Here is a 20,316-nt window from a genome sequence, read left to right on the forward strand (position 1 = left end):
TGATGGGTCGTAAATGTCCCTTTCCAGCTGCTGTGATATATTATGGCCAGTCCGCTGCCCTTTTTTCCACCCCAGTCTTGTGTAAAGATGGTATACCCTGTTGGAACAGCAATGGGTAAGTCTAGGCCATAGAAGGCACCTGCCCAGGTCTAAGTGATAAACGCCAAATCAATATCTTGAGAGTCCAGAAAGATGGCAAATTCAGAGGCGTGCTTACTTAGAGAACAGGCATTGATTAAGGTACAGCAAACTGACCTGGTCCTGGGTGGTCCTTCCAAAACAGGGGCTAAGCTAGATGATCGCAATTGCGTTTTACTGGGGCAAAAATGCTAGTTACAATCAGGGCACTAAGTGGATACAGCAAACGGATCTGAACTTTGGGGAAGTTCTCAACAGTACTTACATATATTATTACATTCTGACAGCTGGTCCCTTGTTTAAGTTTGCTTAAATCTGGAATGGGGGCTGAAACTGACATTGTGGCTGGCACTAGGCACAGGGCAGGCATGTACAGGCGCATACGGGCTTGCCTGTGGTGCGCCGGCGGCACGCCCGATGCTCGCGGGCACGCTGTGGCCGTGCTTTTACCTCCGCCGACCCGCCCACTGTGGTATTTCTGGGACTATCGGAAGTGCTGCGCTCACCGTGGTCGCAGTTTTCCACCCTCTAGATAAGTGCAAGTGCCGATAAAAGTACGTTATTTTCAGCTAAAAGCACAATTTATACACAGTTTGAAAAGCTTAACAAATACAAAACAATTCAAATTCAAGTGCAATGTGCAAAAGGAATTTAGGCGAAAACGATTCCTATTCCAGTAGAAACTAGTGTTTAAAATGACAGAAAGATATCTTTGTTTAAAAAGGTACAAAACGCTAAGCCACAATGCTATACGGCCGCTAACAAGATAGGAGCTATCCTTGAGACCGCGCTGCGACCGTGCTTTTACCTTCCCCGATGCTCGACATCTAGACTGCCGACCAGTGCACCATGGTATTTCTGGGACTAACAGAAGTGCTGCGCTCACCGTAGTCGCAGTTTCTCACCCTTCAGATAAGTGCAAGTACCGATAAAAGTACATTCTTTTCAGCTTAAAGCACAATTTATACAGTTTTAAAAAGCTTAATGCAAAACAATTGAAATTCAACTGCAATGTGCAAAAGGAATTTAGGCAAAAAAGATTCCTATTCCAGTAGAAGCTAGTGTTTAAAATGGCAGAAAGATATCTTTGATTAAAAAGGTGCAAAACACTAAGATACAGTGATATACGGCAGTCAACAAGATAAGACTGAATCCGACTACATCTGAGTGGGGGCCTAGCGGGTCCCTGATACTCGACCAGCGGACCTGCTGTCACTTCTAAAAGATCGAGACTGCACGGGCTCTTCCTCCCAGGAACAGGCCGTGAACGGTGCTCAACCCCAGCAGCCCCGGTCTCAGAATAGCGATGTGGCAGTAAACTTCCTAACCATTTCCTGACCCAGATGTGTCATCAACGGCGGCTCGATAAAATACTTGATGCTATTGCTGACACAAGGTGTGTATCAGGGTCGTCGATGTAGCGATTGAGCTTTGCTTGCTGCGTAAAGACCAACGAAAGCTGACAGAGCCACGCTCACAGAACAAGCGATTACAGAGATTCGCCCAACTATGAAGGATCTGGTGGACCAGGTCTGCACCCTGACGAGGAAGGTAGGTCTGCACCCTGACGATGAAGGTTCATGAACTTGAAGCCCGAGCGGAGACGATTCAGAGGGGCGTATGCGCCGCATTAACCTGGGTATAGTGGGTATGCTGCGGGGGATGATACCTGCCTACAAAAGTGCTGGCAAGGGCAATTATTTGCACCATGCATTCAGGCTGTGACAGGGGTGCCCTGATATAGGTATGGCCGGGAGTCCCCTTCTGAAATATCGGAACTGAGGTTGATCCCAAAAGCCATTATGTGACAGACAACTGGATGATAAGCATGTCTTACTGGGCAGTATATATGCTCCTAATGTGTCGACCTTCCACTCACATTTATCCACAATACTCAGTAAATGGGCTCACATTCCATGGATACTCAGTGGAAACTTTAACTGAGTGCTCGACCCACACCTGAACCTCTCACACCCACCCCTCCTCAACTTCCCAGTGGTAGCATCAGCTGCCCACCTTACCAAATGGCTGAGCTCTGTATGGCCAGCCATCTGTGGATAGGCAAGGTGCCATAAAGGATTTCCTAGCAGTAGTCACACTGATGATAGTGAACCCACTAGACCGAGAGAAACTTCTTGCACCCTCACTGTAGGAGATACAAGCGGCCACAAGCGGCCATATGAGGCACAGCAACCAACAAGACCCCGGGACTGGATGGTTTCCCTGTCGAGGTTTATAAGGCATATGAACCCCATCTAGGTCCAAAATTGCTTGAATTATATCGGGAGGCCCAGACGGAGGGGCAACTGCCTCCAACTCAGCGGGAACCTCTTTTAGTCTCCTTACCGAAGATGGATAAGGACCCCTTGCCTCCTATAAGCCACTATCTATGCTAGTACCTGATTACAAAATCCGACGCAAGGTTATAGCGAACTGACTATAGGAGTACTTGCCGTGTCGGGTGCATATCTGGACCAGAACGGCTTTGTGCCTGGTCGATCCACCACCTTAAATATCTGCGGTCTGCATCGAGGGATGAAGTTTTCTTCGGTCTGATAGCCATACGCAGCGTGTATGATACTGGACTTTGAGAAGACTTTCGATACAGTGGATTGGGGTACCTTCATCTCGACCTTGACAACATTTGGTGTCATGGGTTGCTTGCACAGCCTAGTCTGTCTCCTGTACTTAGAGCCCATGACACGAGTGAAAATTGGTCTGTGCATTTTCCCTTCCTTACCAGTTTGCAGAGGGATGAGGCAGGGCTGTACACTGTCCCCACTGCTCTTTGCTTTGGCAATGAAGCCCTTGGCACTGAGACTCCGGCGGCAGGGACAGGCTTGGGGCATCCAGTTGAATGCGGAGACCCATGATGTCTCGTATGCAGATGAAGTGCTCGTCTGTATCCAAGACATTAAAGAGGGCATAACGGCTATTACAACTATACTGCATGAATTCCATGCTGCTTCACGCCTAGCGGTTAACTGGGCCAAGACCTGTTTGTTTTCACCCCACCCAGACTGTCCACAGCAACATTTTCTTGTGGGTTCTTACCCCCTTCGGTGGGAGCCTCATATCTTGCAATACCTGGGGATAACTACTACCACAAGGCTAATGACCTAATAGATGGTAAACTTACAAGTCCAAAGAAGTGTTGCTTCCCCAAAAGGCATTTTGGAGCACCTTACCTCTCACGGTTCATGGTCGGGTGTCCCTGTCTAAGATGGGGATCCTTCCTTGCTTACTTTATTTCCATCAACTACCAGATCACATTCCTAGACCCATATTCCATGCGTTACCTTCTGCATTAAGAAACTTCCTGTGGAATAAGGGGAGATGCTGAGTTGCACTTACGAAACTTCAGTTACCTGTGGATAAGGGAAGGTTAGGAGCTCCGAATTTTGAGCATTACTATTTGACAGCCCAACTGCAATGGCCATCACGTTCACTGGCAGGACCTCATACAGTCCTGCCAGTCTACTCCATTTTCAGCTGCCTCCCACTGGCGCACTTTAGTTCTGAAACTTCTTAGTTTCTCGTTGCTGAAATGGGTGTAATTTCTGATATTTATTTATATGTTTCCCTCGTCCTTATTGCTTGATTTTTCTCGGAAGAAAGTGTCACTCATAGTTGTTGAAATGTCACTCAAAAACTGAAGTTATGAAAATGTCACACATAGCAATCTGAAACCTTGGCAGCTATGTTAATATTTTCACAAATGCCCACAATTAGCCCGCAGCCACGCTCCATTAAGAGAAGAAATGCAGCAAGTCCAAAAGTTTACTTTAAATGTCGTTCTCTTGGACTTGCTGCATTTCTTTTCTTAATAGAGCGAGGCTGCGGGCTGGTATTGGGCATTTGTGAAAGTATGCCTGTTAATTTCAGCACCGTTATGTGCTGCAATTAACATAAATATTTTCACAATGACCCACAATCAGCCCGCAGACGTTCTCAATTAAGAAAAGACATGCATCAAGTCCAAGTAAACTTTTGGGCTTGCTGCATTTCTTCTCTTAATAGAGCACGGCTGGGTGCTGATTGTGGGCCATTGTGAAATTATTTATGTTAATTGCAGCGCATGACTGTGCTGCAATTAAAAAATATTTTCACAAAGGCCCACAAACAGCCCGCAGCCACGATCCATTAAGAAAGAAATGCAGTAAGGGCAGGAGCCACTTGCTATGGAATGTTTGCACAGGCTTCCTGCAATCAAGAAATTACTGTTTTTCGCGCTACTCGTGTTTTGAAAGTGGCCACGAGAATGCTCTCCCGGAATGTGTTGTGTGTACGCGCTTCACACAGAACACTGTGCGCTCTGGATCACAGAGGCACACTGGTGGGCATCAACATTGCAGGACCTATGGATTCCCAAACTGCGTCAGACAACAGTTTCATCCTAGTTCTGGTGGATCATACCACTAGATATACAGAGGCAGTCCTTCTGAGGACTAATACTGCACCTGCAGTGGCAAAGACCCTGATTGGGATTTTTATCCAAGTGGGTTTCCTCTAGGACGTTGTGTCTGAGAGGGGCACAAACTTCATGTCTGCTTATATGCATTCCATGTGGAGGGCGTGTGAAGTAACATACAGGTTCTCAACCCCTTACCATCCACAAACCAGTGGGCTTGTTGAGCGGTTCAACAAGACCCTGAAAGGCATGATCCGAGGTCTGCCTGAGGCCCTGAGGAAAAAGTGGGATATCCTCTTATCATGCCTGTTGTTTCCTTACAGAGAGGTGCCACGGAGAGGCGTGAGTTTCATCCCCTTTGAACTGTTGTATGGGCACCCAGTCAGAGAATTTCTGAGTCTGGTGAAAGAAAGGTGGGAGCAAGTTGCTACGAAGGTGCCTCATGATGTAGTGGACTACATGATCTGCTTCAGAAGCCAGATGGCTAAGTTATGCAAGCAAGCTTTCAGCAACCATGAGGCCAGGCAAGAAGTCGTAAAGGAATGGTATGACAAAAATTCTACCACTGTGGAATTTCAACCTGGTCAAAAAGTGTTGGTGACTGAGCCCAGGACCTTCCAGGACTGCTGGAATTGGTCATATGAGGTGATTGAAAGAAAGGACACATACCTGATGGACTTCAAGACCCCTAAGCAGCCCCACAGGGTGCTGCATGTAAATCACCTCAAACAACACTTTGAGAGTTCTGAGCTCACCATGCTGTTGTTGACTGATGAGGAAGAGGAGAGTGAACCTCTCCCATACCTCTTGGACTCCAAGGAGAAGGATGGGTTGGTGAAAGGAGTAATCCTTTTCTCCCATGCTAACTCCTGAACAACAGAGAGACTGCCAAACTGGACTGCTTTTCTGGAAGGACTGCGCTTTTGCTTGTTACCCTGCTGCTCATTGACTCTGCTGGAAGGACTCTGCCTTCCCTCTAAGTGACATCCAAGGGCTTGCTGGCTTTCCTCCTGTTTTCTGAAGTCTCTGGGACACAGAAGACTTCCTACAATTTTGCTGGTAATTCTGCTGGTCGGCATTCTGTGAGTCCTACCCTTGCCTGACTGTGTGAGAAATTCAGCTGCATCGCCCTTCAATGCTGACGCAGAGGCTGTCCGATTACAACAGTTCCACAGCCTGCGCGGCTCAATGATGACGCTGTGCGCGGCTCGACATTAATACGTTGCATTAACTTCAACGGAGCTCAACACCAACGCAGGAACCCCTTTGCACGGTTCAACAACACAGTAAACTCTCGACGTCGACAAAAGCTCCATCCAAGGTATTTCTTCAGCAGGACCTGTATAGGTCCTGAAGCCAGCCTGCCGTCGATCATGGTTGGCCTGAACTTTGGATTTGCTCCGGTCCCTCGTGACGTCAAGTAACCTTTTCACCACTAGTGACTTCTAAGCCCTCTTTTTGCATTTATTTTTCTTTAATTAATATCTTGGCTTCTTCTGATTGGATTTTTGTCATTTTGGTCTTATTTCACTCAGATAAATATTCTCGATTTTCTAAACCTGTGTGAAGTCTTTTTGTGGTGTATTGTGCTACTGTGTGTGTGTTGCACAGCTACTTTACACATTGCCTCTTTAAATAAGCCTGACTGCTTTGTGCCAAGATACCAGAGTGTGACCACAGGTTACCTTTTAGTGTGTATCTAGTTTACCTTGACTAGAGTGGTGCTTCCTGCCTGGCCTGGGTGCATACCTCAGCAAATCAGGAATCCCACAGTAACTGTCAATAGTATAAAACATAGCACCATTTGATCACACGAGTATGACCTTCCAGAATCAGAACCCTTCAGATATGTAACTATGCCACTGGCTCTATGGCCCTCAAATTAAACAGGGGGCATTCAGAAATCTGATCCTCATTTGAGAGCTACATGCTAACTTTTACAGGAGTTTTGCTTACAACTTCTCAAATATATGATATGCCCAGCTTTAGACGGGAGGGACAAAGCCTCAGTTCTAACACTCTTGGTACAGAGAACTGCAAATATCTCTAGATAAGAAGCAATGGGATGAAATTCTTATCTGGACAAGCAACTTTGTGCCAATCAAGTAGGGTTTAGGGAAACAAAGGTAAAAATACTGTATAGATGGCATTACACCCCAGTAAGTTTAGCACAAATTGGTCACCAGGAAGGCGCTGGGAGCTGGAGAGGACGTCAAGAAGATGGAACTATTGACACACATCCTTTGGTCCTGCCCTCTGATACAGCCCTTTTTGGACAAAGTACATGCCATAATTGTGGAAATAACGGGCTCAGAATATGCTTGGTGTACTGAGGTCGTGCTGCTGGTATGGCCATTTGAAGAGATTTACCTACTTCTTGGCCATAAACGTCAGCTCATTTCCATCTGCTATTGTCAGCAGAACAAACAGTCCTATCTATTTCTGGTCAACAGATAGCCCACACAGAAACCAAGTGGATTCAATGTCAGTGGTGGAATCTGGAGATGGAAAAACGATTGAAGACAGCCCAAGGCAGAGAAAAAGACTTTACAAAACTGTGGGGTCCACTGTTGGAGTTCTTTGTTGAAGGCCTCCGGGATTTACACTGGCTCAAGAGACTCGGGATACTCAAGTTTCTAGACCACTCCAAACTGGAGAGATACTATTTAAAAATATTCAAGGATAAAAACAGATCATTATCCCCTTGGACTTGATCTTCACACCAGAAGTAATGTAACTGAACCCACCATAGACAACAATGTTAGGAAAGCAAGCAATAGGGATTGGAGGGTGTTTAGGGAGGGGAGACAGAGCTTCATAGTTTTTGGGGCAGAGCGGATTGCAGTACTGTTAGTTCCAGGTTGTTCGAGTCTGGTCATTTAACTTAATTGCCAATAAAAATGTATTTACACCTAAAAAATATATTTACACCCAATATTAAGTTGGACCAATCAGCCCTTTCATTCGTCCTTAAATTTAGAAATATCAACTTTTTCTGTACTTTTTTTTCTCTTGTATCTGTGCCACTGGATCAGTACTGAAGTGTGGTAACTGGGAACATGGGTGCAGGACTAGTGCAGAGTAAGTGACCTAGAGGAGGAATAGATAGTGGCTGAAAGAATAAAAATATCGCTGTATCCTGGCGTTGTGAATTGCTCCACCTCACTACGTTCCTGGAGCTGTGATTGGAAAAGATGGGTCAGATTTTTTTTTTTAGCTTTTGTGCGAGGATGAGATTCTTGGCTTTGGTGAGAGTTTGTAAACATTTAGGTATGGTGATCATATTTGCTGCATGGTGAGTAGCTTTTATGTGTGATGCATGTGATTGAGCGAGATAGCTGGTTTTGCTACAATGTCACTGGCCTTGTTGCAAGGTTTTTAGCATTGTGCTGAGGGTCTGGAATTAATTGGTAACAATGTGGTCTGCTTAGTTGAAGAGTGTACTATGTTGGGTCAAGATGGATAGCCTTGTGGGGTGGACAGCTGTATAGTGAGGTTGTTGAAGATGTTAAATATAGTGTTTTTCATATATTCCTAACCTGCAAAGTATCTGCCTCCTGCTGTGGGTTCATGGGATCTGGAGAAGACTTTCAGCAGACGAGTATTTAATATGGATTATGTTTGAGGTGGCTCAGGGCTAACTGGGAGCTAGAGCAGAGGTTTTAGTGTTGGGGAGATGGCGTCCTAGTACTGCATCCCCACAAATAGACCTCTTGCTGTGTAATATATCACTTAGAGTTGGGTGGTTGGCTATATGGACAGTACAAGGTAGAGAGAGTTCCCTTAGCTGGGAGATGAAGGTAAACAACTTCTCTGATGTGGCTTTGGGAAAGGAGGTATCAGAGAAGGCATAAATAGTAGTGGACCACTAAGGACATCTGGGTGTGAAGGTTGAATTTGGTGTATGGAATGACTTCTAATTTTTTAACCTTGGTTTGGGTCGGGAGGGCGATTGACCACGATTTACTGGGGCTTGAGTTGGTTCGAAGGTGGTGGTGTGCTTGGTGTCAAGTAGCAGAAAATCCACTTTGCCTCCAGTGACTTTCTGTAAACTCCATGCCAAGCATTGGCCTATGCCAGTCAGGCAGGTTTCATGTCATTGGTTTTGACTGCTCATGACCCCTTAATATTGAACATCATCCGCACTGGAGTGAGCGAGTGAATCAGCAGCTAAAGAAAAGGAGCATGTTCCAATAAGCTCCACAAGTGGTATATCTAGCGATAGCAACACAGGTCTTTTCCCTTAACACCGTCAAAGCTATAGGTGGAGGGAATTGGGGCTAATCTTTACTTGAATGAGAGGAATAGACAATCAAAGGATACTTCCCCAGACTTTTGTTATGCATCTCTTTCCTATCAAAAAGTGAGTAGTGATTCTCTGATCCTGTGATGAGCTTTTTTTCAGTTTGTGTAAGCTTCACACTGATGAGGTCCACAAGGCTTGTTTCCACATTTGGGGGTTTGCTGAACATTGCTCCATGTTTGTGGGAATCTGGAGTACATTTTCTTGTTTGTGGATTGCCAGGTGCACATTTCCCTGTTGTTTAGCTTTTGCTGGATTACTTCTCTAGCATTTCCACATTGGCTAAGTCTTGGCGCTCTTGTCCCGACTGGCTACTGCACAGCATATGTGTATCCCACTTACAAGTCAATGTTTGTGTTGTTCTGCTATGTATTATACTAATCAACAAATCTAAACCTATTTTGGCTTGTACCTGTGTCAGTCGTCTATTTACTTACTTTTATACTATCGCTTGACCTTGACAGATGGGTCCGTAAAATTGCTTTTTGTTCTTAATTTTAACCTTTGACCTGAATAATTACAATCGCTGCCTGAATGTTGCTTCATACCAGGTGGTCACCCCAGACTCCAGCTCACCCTTGTTTAACTGGGTGATGTTGACTCCTCAACTGGTGAACAAGTAAAGGGAGCCGATATAGTGTAACAAGCAGTGGCACCGAGTTTGTTGGCTGGTCTGCCTACTTTAAGAATAAAGGGAGATAATCAGACTAACATGGCACAAATAAATATATATGGTGGATTGTTGGCAATAAACATACAGCCGTAGTATATATATATATATATATATATATATATATATATATATATATATACACACACACCCTAATTACCATAGTAGATGCACAATGATTTTATCTGTAGTGATATCACATGAAATGACTTGCTACATATCTTTGCATTTAAAGAATACACATACATGTGTAGGGGTGCAGAAGAAGCTGTTCACTCATTGGGCAGTTATTTTCCAACTCGTCAAGTTCATCTAAGAAATTATATTAAGACAAAGCCAATTATATTTGATAAATTCATTAATGAGACACTTGAATAATGTTTATGATCACTCTGTAGTGTCTCCTGATTTGCAAGAATGCAGAACAAAAACAATAAATAAGATAGAGATATATTTAGAATGTTTATAAAGTGATTGTTGCCCCTTATGAGTTACTTCGTAGTGCTAAAGAAAGTAAGATTAAAAAAAGGATAAGGAAGGGACATCGACGGGAGGTGGAAGCTGAGAGCTAACATTCTTAGTCAAAAGACTAATTAATCACATTCTAGCAATGTCCATAAGAATTAGTTGGTAAAGACATGGAGAGGAAAGAATCTGTAGTCCAGCAATAATCATGACTGGGTTGTGCACTGAAAGAAAGCCAAACCGATGTTAGGCCTCTAAACAAGAAATGGACAACATTTGGTTAATTTGACACCAGGTAGGGAAGACCATGCCAAATGGGTGTTTGGTCTTTGGCAGGCCGGTAGCCAACACAGAAGAGTAGTGTTTTCAACCTTGTGTGTAACCTAAGAAATATTCTGTTTTACTTGTGGGCATGGCTACGTCGCGCTGCAGAGTGGCCGCCTTCTGAAGGGGCTCTACAGGCCAAGCTTCAGTATCCTTTAAAATCACAATAAAGGCAAGGAATCTGCCAGGGAAAAAACACTCTATCACAAGAGGCTATCAGCTATGCTGTCCAGGTAAAATTTCAACTACACAGAAAATCTGGAAATAGCTGAACTTATCGGAGGGCGCCTCAACCTGGCCAGAAGCCGAAATTGGCCGCCACACATCTAAGAGCCCCATAGCAGTTTTGACATGGCCAGAAGCACCCTGGTGTGACATACAACGTGTCTCCGCACTTCAGAGCATTAGCTGCGGCTATTAGAGGTCGAGCTCTGTGTCCTGATCACCTGCTGCACGACACTCCCGGAGTGGGGCCAGCAGGGCAGAGTAGAAGCGTACACCCGCGGTGCCCAGAGCTGCGGCGAGAGTTGACTGAGGCAGACCGGCTGTACTGCCTGCAGTGGGCTGCCATCGAGAACTGGTGCAGCAAATAAGACCGGTGGCACATACCGAAGATCTATGAGCGGGACGGAGCTGTGAGGCAGTGTGGTGAGTGTGGGCTGGGGTTAAAGTTGGTGTGGAACCAGGCAAGGCCGCACCGTTTTAGGCCCAGTCTCCGCTTGGCGCTTTGCTCCTGCTAGAATCGGGCTGGAACGGAGGTTGGGTGTGCCCATAACCTGCTCTATGGTGGGCCCCGGTCATGCTCCCACATTGTGGTGAAGCCGGTTGTGGGTGCTGTGCTGGACTGTGGGGAGCCAGGGTGAACCTCCGCCATCTTACCTGCTCCTCCCGCCCTGTATTGCAGTGGAGCGGTTTCAGTTTTGCTCGAGCCCATCGGACCTCTCCCTCGCTTTGGCGGCCAGTGCCGTGCATTACCCCGCCCTATTGAGCTACGGGTCCTGACTCCTGTTCCCCGCCCCCTCATATTTGTGTAGCGCCTCTCTCCCTTCAGGCTACGAGACGTGACGCGCTGCCGCACTACATCAAACAACCTTGATACAGCGCACAGTTGAATCACTCACCTCAAACCTGGACACAGTTAAAAAAACAGGGGGATGCCCACGAGACCCATTTAGACATCCTAGAGAATAGACTGTCAGACACTGAAGACTCTCATGCGGAATCCAGAACGCAAAATAATATTAAACATGGCGAAAGTTCTTGCTGTGATTAAAGCTAAGAATGAGGATTTTGAGGCACGCTCTGGACGCAACAACCTTAGAATCATTGGCCTTCCAGAATCTACCGCAATCCCGAAAATAGAACCATTCATAGTGAATCTGCTGCGTGAACTATTCGGCCCAGCGCTCTCACAGGTCATGATTGTGGAGCGTGCTCGCCGTTCATTGGGCCCCAGACCTCTGCCGGGCGCCCCGCCAAGTCCAATAATTGCACCCCTCTTGAATTATAGGGACAGAGACGCAGTTCTTAGAGAGGCCAGAACTAAAAGCCCTATAACCCACCAAGGAAACCAACTACACTTTTTCTCTGACTACACTCCTGCTGTTCAAGCCGCATGCAGGGAGTTTGCACCAGCGAAACGCATTCTTCAAAACGCCTCTTTTCCATATGCCATATTGTATCCGGCTAAGCTAAAAATCACGCATGATGGTCAAACTCCCTTTTTTCAGACGCTAAGTCAGCATTAAAATGCACTAAGCATATTTGCCTGCGGAAGTCACCTCCTCGCTCTTCGCAACAATCCACTCCTGAATTGAACCTGAGTGATAATGACTGAAAGATAGCAACTTCTCTACTCCTTATAACAAATCATTCCAGAACAGTACTTGAATGGTTATGACTGTCATGTTTCTTCAATAGCTGCGATTCTGGCTATGTTAATTTGTATCCATCTGCATTAGATATTGTTTATGGTTCTAGTTGGTCTCTTGGCAGATTCCGTCTCACATGTCAAAGCCTGGCCACCCTGCCCTATCTATGACAGGTAAAAGCCGGCGTCCCAGGCCCCACAGGGAGAACTCCCATGTGCTTATGTTTTTATTTTGATGCAGGGGTATCTCACGGAAGGGTGGGTGGTTGTAAGTCACGACCTAATTGGGAGGCTGTTGTGGGAGGAGGGTGGGACAGGGAGTTCACAGCATATATAGACACACAATCATTAACTGCACTGCACCTGCACAGGTAAAATAGCAACTTAGGTTTTGGTATAGGCTGGGCAAATTCAACTCTATGCAAAATGAAGACCCCAGTACTGACATCTCCTTATTCCATTATTGACCCTCCACAGAACGTCCTCCCCATGCATGAAAAGCATCACACAATTTTCCTACTAAAACATGACTGAGACCAAATTCTACACGTGGAATGTGAGAGGGCTCAATGATTTTAGAAAGGCACGGTTGATACATGCATTTTAAAGTAGGCACCATATAGACCTCCATGTTCCTTCAAGAGACTCACATGAAACACGCTACTGACCCTAAACTGAAGCATAGATACTGGGGGGAGATCCACTCGGCTCCATACTCTAACTATGGCCAGGGGGGGTCTCGATACTGATTAGACGAGGTCTCGGCTGGTAAACCACAAACGCGCAGATAGACCCTGGCAGGCGCTATGTCTGTCGTGACCACAATCACTCCTCGGGATCTGTGCGATGCTCAAAGGGGTCCACCTCCTGACATCCCCACCTCTGACTGACATATATCCAGAGTATTGAGGTGATCAAGCGAGGGATAGGGTTAGGAATGGTGCAGCGGGGGAATAGGGATACCTGTAACAAAAGAGACATAGAATTATATGTGATCAACAATTCTAACTACTCTCTGTATTTTCTCGCTAATTCCACTTCCATACCTTTGATACGTCTTCACAGACAGTAACCGCAAAACTTCTCTGTAGCAAGATACCTCTCTCACCATGGAACCATTGAATAGGCACCTATAACCAAACACAAGCCCATTAATACTTAGATAAACTCAAAGACGTCCATAAACTTCATTAAGACCCATACATACCCTAGGTTCTGCACCCCAAAGAAGAAAAGATAGAGATAGCCAACTCCAGAGGATACCGGAAGTTTATAGGTTTGTAGATTAGAATAATATCCATGAGGAACCATCTGGTTATCATCACAAGAGGAAATCCATAGAAAATGTACATGCCCTGTAATGCCCTCGAACACAATCCTCTGGTATATAAAGAAATCTCTGCAGTGTCATAAACAATAAAGAAAACAATACCTCGTGTCTCCTGGGTAAGCGAATATTTGATCTCTTCCTTAATCCGATAATGGGACCCCCAGCCGGAGGACTCTGTTGGAAATACTGCAAGCCAGAGAGCACGCAACGTAAAAATCTCTACAGTACACAAGGTTCTTTGCCTTCACATCCGCAGGTACGGAAATCCCTGCCAGTAACTTCGCGCTAGTTGCACATTGGAAATGCAAAGTAAAAGTGAGCTTTCTTCGAAGAACTCACCCAGCTGTAACTCGCCGCTGAACTGGAAAAACCAAGCTAGGAAGCCAGCGCACGTCCGCGCTGAGCTTCCTGAAAAGAAAGGAAAAAAAGCTGCAACACTTCTCCACTCTCGACTTCGGGCGGGGGAACCAGAAACACTTGCCCCGGTCACAAGCATCCAATTTCTGATGCTCTCCCACGAGTCTGCGAGGCTGGAAACCAAGGCTCCGAGCACGTCCGTGCTTCGGTAAGTGAAGTCCTCAAGAAAAACTGAAAACTCCAGAGATGCCGCTTTGCATAGGTACTTCCTAGAACTGCTAAGAATTACGTACAACGCTCCCCGCGTTGTGCGTGACTAAATACTCTTCCTGCCTCCCGGAAGGACGGACTACTGGGAGTTGTAGTTCCGCCGGTCTAGTTAGGCGCGCCTCGGTATCAGAACCTGACTATGTCATTTTAACTGGCACCCTCATGACAACACAGGTCACCTTATTGGCCATCTATTGTCCAAATGTTGACGACCCACAATTTCTTCTTACTCTATGGGTTAAGATAATGGCAACAGGCAGCTATACGGTCATCTGGGGCGGGGATTTAACGCTAATCTAAACAACGACTGGGATAAGGTCTGAACCCCTCGCAATCCACATCTCAGGGCAAACCTACAGCTAAACAATATTATCCTTGAACACAGGCTTACTGATATCTGGTGTAGCAGACATCCCAGCACTAGAGAGGGCACCTGCATCACTTCATACCATCGTGCATGGTCCAGACGGTACTACTGGTTTGTAACATGTGATGTCGTGACTTGGACAGTGGATGTGCTACATCTATCGTGCACACTATCTGACCATGCCCCAGTTGTGCTGCGATTTAGGATACCACGTACATCCCCAGGCGCTTCAGTTGGCAACTTCCCCCACACGCCCTCTTAGACGCAGCATTCAAAGAAGAAATTAGAACTGACATCACACAGTATTTTTCCACTAATGAGGGGTCGGTGGACTCTCCCTCTACGTTATGGGAGGTCTTCAAAGTGGTAATAAGAGGGGCCTGTATCTCTAATCAGTCCGGAGTACTTAGATCTTTTTGTTCTACTCTAACATAACTGGAGCAGGAAATCAAGTCTATTGAACTTCGTTTTTTTCACTCTAGAGACCCCAGGCACTTGGCTTCTATACGGAGTAAAATATCGGAATTTGAAGCAGAGGCGGAAAGGTAGACCAGATTCTTGGGAAAAAATGCAAGAGCACGGAGCTACTGGGAGGGTGACAGGCCAGGCAAGACCCTAGATAATGCACTCAATCAACATACCTCCCCTAATTTTACACCCGAGCTGCTAGATGAAAACCCATGCCCCATCAGAGGACAAGTAGCCACACACGCATATCTGACTAAATGTTATTCTTCATTATACACAGCCATGCAAAATGCATTCAACCCTGACCTCAGCGAATATTTGGACTCAGTCGAACTACTCTGGCTCAGTGCGGACCACAGAGACTATTTAGATGAACCCTTCACTGTTGAAGACATCACACAAGTCATTAGAAACTTACCAGGTGAAAGGCCCCAGGGCTAGATTAGCTGACTACCATGTTTCATAAGTCATAGGTGGAATAGCTTGCACCCTGACTGCTTGATTTATATCAAGACTCATTGGAAATAGGTATACTACCGCCAACTATGCGTGAGGCAGTTATCACTTCCCTATTAAAACCAGACAAAGTAATGAATCTCTGTGACTCGGCCCCTTCCGTTAATTAATGTTTATGCAAAGATTCTGGCCAAACTGATCGCTAACAGACTACAGCCGCTCTTGCCACTTATTTCAAGGCCTGACCAATCTGAATTTGTTCCGGGCAGGTCAACAGCTCATAATCTACGCACATTCTTTGCCATAGTCCATTAAATCGACCCTCAAATACCAGCCATTGCAGTGTTTCTGGACGCAACTAAAGCGTTCGACTCTTTAGAGTGGCTCTTCTTGTTTACCATCCTACCTAGGCTGGGCTTCAGTCTTAATTTTATTAAATTGATTAGCAAGCTATATACCATACCTTACGCCCCGCTCAAAGCAAATGGGTTAAATTCAGAACCATTTCCTATTACCCACGGAACCAGGCAGGGATGCCCCCTTTCGCCGCTACTTTTTGTTGTGCCAATGGAGCCATTAGCTGCTAGAATTCGCCAAAATCACTCCACTCGAGGACGAGTTTTCGCAGATGGAAACTTTATAAACTCAATGTACGCAGACGACATTACACTGTACATTCGAAAACCAGGCTACAACTTAAACCCAGTACTAAGAGAAGTCCCCCAATATGGAGGAATGTCCAGCATAAAAATCAATTGGTCAAAATCCTCTATTCTACCTCAAACAGAAGCGCCACTAGACACCGAATTGGAATTTCCACTTACATGGGTGGAGGGTGCCGTTAAGTACCTTGGCGTGTGGCTAAGCAGAGACGTGCAAGACATATGGCGCATGAATTTTGGCAAACTATTGGACTGGCTGGAGAGCAAGTTGAAGTTCTGGGCCGCTCTGCCGCTGACATGAGCCGGTAGTATTGCCATAGTCAAAATTATAGTTCTCCCTAAATTATTATACCTCTTTGTTAATATACCAATACCCTTAACTCGGACCTGTTTTAAATCTCTGCGGTCCATCATGATTGCCCTGGTTTGGGCCGGTGGTCCGCCCCGGGTGAGCTGGGAATTGTTGACACGTCCACTATCGAAGGGAGGGATGGGAGCTCCTGATTTCGAACTGTATGCGTTATGCACGCAAGCACAATATCTTCACTTTTGGGTACATCCCATCCCGTTTCAGCCACATGTGGCCACTGAGAAGGAAGTAGCTGACCCAACCCCCTTACACCGGCTGTGTCTAAATTCTATCGTAGAAGTGCTGATGAAAAAAACACAGTCGAACCCCTACGGTGGGCTTCGGAAGACCTAAGGAAGCAGACTGGGACCCCACTGCTCTACGCACCCTCCACACCACTTGCGTTCCACCCACAATTCCCCTTCCTACATGGCAAGGGCTCAATAACACGTGCCCGTGATATGGGCATCTCTACACTAGGTGACCTATATCCACAAGGCACATTTTTGGAGTCGCCAACATGCCAGGGAGCCACACAGGTACCAATCTTGGAAATACTCCTATATTATCAACTCCGGGCCACCTTCAAAACAATACACCCTACTTTTCCAGCTATTATGAAACCACTAGAACACTTATTAACCACACCGTCTTCTCGAAAACTGATAACCAGGCTATATAATCTCACGCAAACAAATACCCCATGGGTTGCCCCAAGGGCTCTGGCGCAGTGGAGGAATGACTTGGAAGATCTGCCTACAGATGAACAATGGGCGTTCTGTTGCTCACAACTAAGATATTTATCCCCGAACTACAAGCTAAGGCTTAAACATTTTTAATTTCTACACAGGTGCTATTGCACCCCCTTACAGTTATATAAACTGAGGTTCGGCTCAGATTCGCGTTGCTAGAAATGCAGACGTGAAGCGCCACTTTTCTACACATTGTGTGGGATAGCCCAGCTATATCTATTTTGGGAGGAAGTATATGACCCCATACAGGCTGCCACTGGACTGTCGCTAGTATGTTCCCCATTGGTTGCATTGCTAGTCTACGTGGAGGAGATTCCACCTGTGAAACGCTGCCTAACAGCTATGATGCTACTGCTCGCAAAGCGTAGACTAGCTATACATTTGGGAGTCCCTAGAAGCCCCTGTGTTGCTGAGTGGATTCGAGACATAGTTTGTCAAGAGCAGTTGGAGCATTCTGGGACCTCATGCCAACGGCATCTTGCCCGAAAGATATTTGGGAACCTTCACGATCTGGCTCTGGTAGAGCGATGTGTCCCTCACCGACGACCCTAACCCAGAGACCGCTGTAACCCCGCCAAAAACACCCAATACTTGCATTAACACCTACCATTTTGTACAAGCTACCCTTCCAAATAGGATAGCCGCCTGTTATAACTTACTTGTCTCTTCCCTACTGCTTAGCCAGAGTGAGTGCTTGTGTTCTTGATGATGTTTGGAATGTTGGATGTGTGTGATGTCATGGGATACCTGGGGGTCTGGAGTTGTGTGGAGTGGCAGTTAGTGGATGTAGGCTGAGCAGCAGGGAGGCTGCTCCTGGTGGGGTATTTGTTATCATCTTAACTTATGAACTTGAACTTGGAACTAAGCTTTATTAAAACCAACGTGTGATATATACCTGGCATGGACTTCCTTTAATTACAACACCGCCTCCCCTGCAATGTGCTTCGCGATCGGAGGCTGCCACTCCCTCTCTCCCTGACTCAGATGCCCTACTACCTCTAGGCCTGCTTTGACCACATTTATTGCCTCATATCTCAATAACCATTATCTTGTTTATTGCTTTAATGTATATGGGGTTGTATTTTAACCATACAGAATGTACCTGAGTAATGTAATTGACCTTTACAACCTATTGTTGCTTTGATATCCCATGTAAGATGTCTATTCTGCAATTTGCTGTGCAATGCGTGAACACTGATCTGCTTTGCAGCATCTCTGTCTGAACAAAATTAAATAAAATGTTTTATAAAAAAACTTTGTTTTACTTGATACATTCCTTTCTCCCATGTTTTCCCTTATCTCCTGTCCCCTTTTTCGTTCTTGTAGACTCCTGTTTTATCGCCCCCCTCATATAATGTTGACAGTTCTCATCAGGAATGTGACTTTACAGCTGAGACTTAGAAGAGATTGTAAGATAGTCTTCTTAGTCAGAATAAACTCTGTCTTCTACGTTCAATGGATTATTTGTGATGTACAACAAGTTCCTTCTAGTCTTAGGTCATGCTTAGAAGTTGTAGAGACGTACTGCAAAAACTCTCATAATTGCTCTTTCGGGTGGGTAAGAAATTGAGGTTGGCAGACCGTAGGCTTCAAGCAGGTATATAGCAAGATTTATGAGAGGTAGTTTGAGTCTAGAGGATCCACACCACAAACTCATCTCCCTTCAGATGAAATTGCCTCATACAGCACTTGTAGCGGAGAGGAATTGGCATTTCTAGGCCTAATGCCAGATTAAATAGAGTTAGATGTTAGATCAAAATCATACTTGGACCTGCTTTGGCTATTTCTTGTGCATCCTGGCAAACACTCGTAAGCAAGCCACTGACAAGCATGTCACCTCACTGGCTTTCATGTTGTCAGAGTTAAAGACTTTGAGAAAGTATAAAGGTAAGAGAGGAGCAGAAGGGGCAGATGATAACATTAGTTACATAACAAAAGTCTCTAACCACATAACCAGTTGTTTCACTGAATAGTATTGATTAGCATGACCGGCATGTTTTGTTCTTTCAGGGACCTGTGACCTTCCATGATGTTGCTGCATATTTCTCGGCAGAGGAGTGGAAGCTTTTACATGAATGGCAGAAGGAGCTTTACAGGAACGTGATGAAGGACATTCAACAAGCATTGATGTCACTGGGTAAATTAACAGTGGCCAATTGAAATATATAGAAAGTATTTTAATTGTCCGTATCCATTTAGCTTGACAAGGTAAATTCTATTTTTCATGACAGAAGTTTAAAATCTCAGGGTGCCATGGCTACATATAGCCAGTAAATGCCAATATAATTCTTTCAGGACGCTCCTCTGTAGTTCTAAATGTACCACTTTCTGTAACTGTTACAGTGTGAACTGCATTCTTGAAGTATACCTCTGTGCACTGCGTCTTCATGTTCTTTACTTTGGTGTGTATTGCTTTCCCTGGGCCATTTCTTTGGTAGTGTGTATGCTACTAACACAATGTTTATCGTTGCATTTTTAAATTTCCTTTTAAGTTAAACTGCGTGCTCACCAAATCGCTGAACAAAGATAATTGGAGTTTAAAAATTTGATTGAGATCTCTCTGGACTCATCTCATTATGAGCTCACCTCTTCTGCCACATTACTCTGTACGCTACATTAGAGTTGCATGACAGTCAAACACAGCATAGACATGACATGAAACTTGACTTAATAAAAACATTGTTGAATTGACTTAACCTACAGTGGATTTACTTTCACCACCTGATTACTTACTTCTTCTCAAGATTTTATAGAGAAGGCAGGATTGGGATGGCGCAGCTGTGCCTACCAAAATACTTTACCCTCCCTTCTAATGTCTTCCAACTCACTTCCCACTTTTCAAGAATTCGCAATTGAACTTGAGTTTATTGCCACTACATCAACCAGCATGTACTTTAGCTACCATACTCTTGACGATAACAACTCTTTTGTCGATCACTACATGGAATGCATAATCTCAAAATCACATTTACTTACATCCTTGTTAGAGATTTCAACCATCTCTGGGATAAGCCCAACGATTGCTTGTTTTGCTTCTTTGCCAAAATCATGCAAGAGAACAGCATGACTTAGCACTGTTCAGAACACAAATATACTAAAGGGGCCTACCTATTGCTTAAGAGGA

At 45.2% G+C, this 20,316-nt stretch overlaps 1 protein-coding gene across 3 annotated transcripts in view; it reads left to right on the forward strand.

The window, feature by feature from the left end:
* LOC144826671 (uncharacterized) overlaps positions 1–20,316 on the forward strand; it is a 201,854-nt gene that overhangs the window by 5,330 nt on the left and 176,208 nt on the right. For all 3 annotated transcript variants that reach the window (XM_078685266.1, XM_078685267.1, XM_078685269.1), the window contains exon 2: positions 19,203–19,329. In XM_078685266.1, coding sequence (XP_078541392.1) covers positions 19,203–19,329 — 127 coding nt within the window. The remainder of the gene's footprint in view (positions 1–19,202; positions 19,330–20,316) is intronic.

This window comes from Lissotriton helveticus, chromosome 3_2 (assembly GCF_964261635.1).
Source record: "Lissotriton helveticus chromosome 3_2, aLisHel1.1, whole genome shotgun sequence".
Classification (NCBI taxonomy): Eukaryota; Metazoa; Chordata; class Amphibia; order Caudata; family Salamandridae; genus Lissotriton; species Lissotriton helveticus.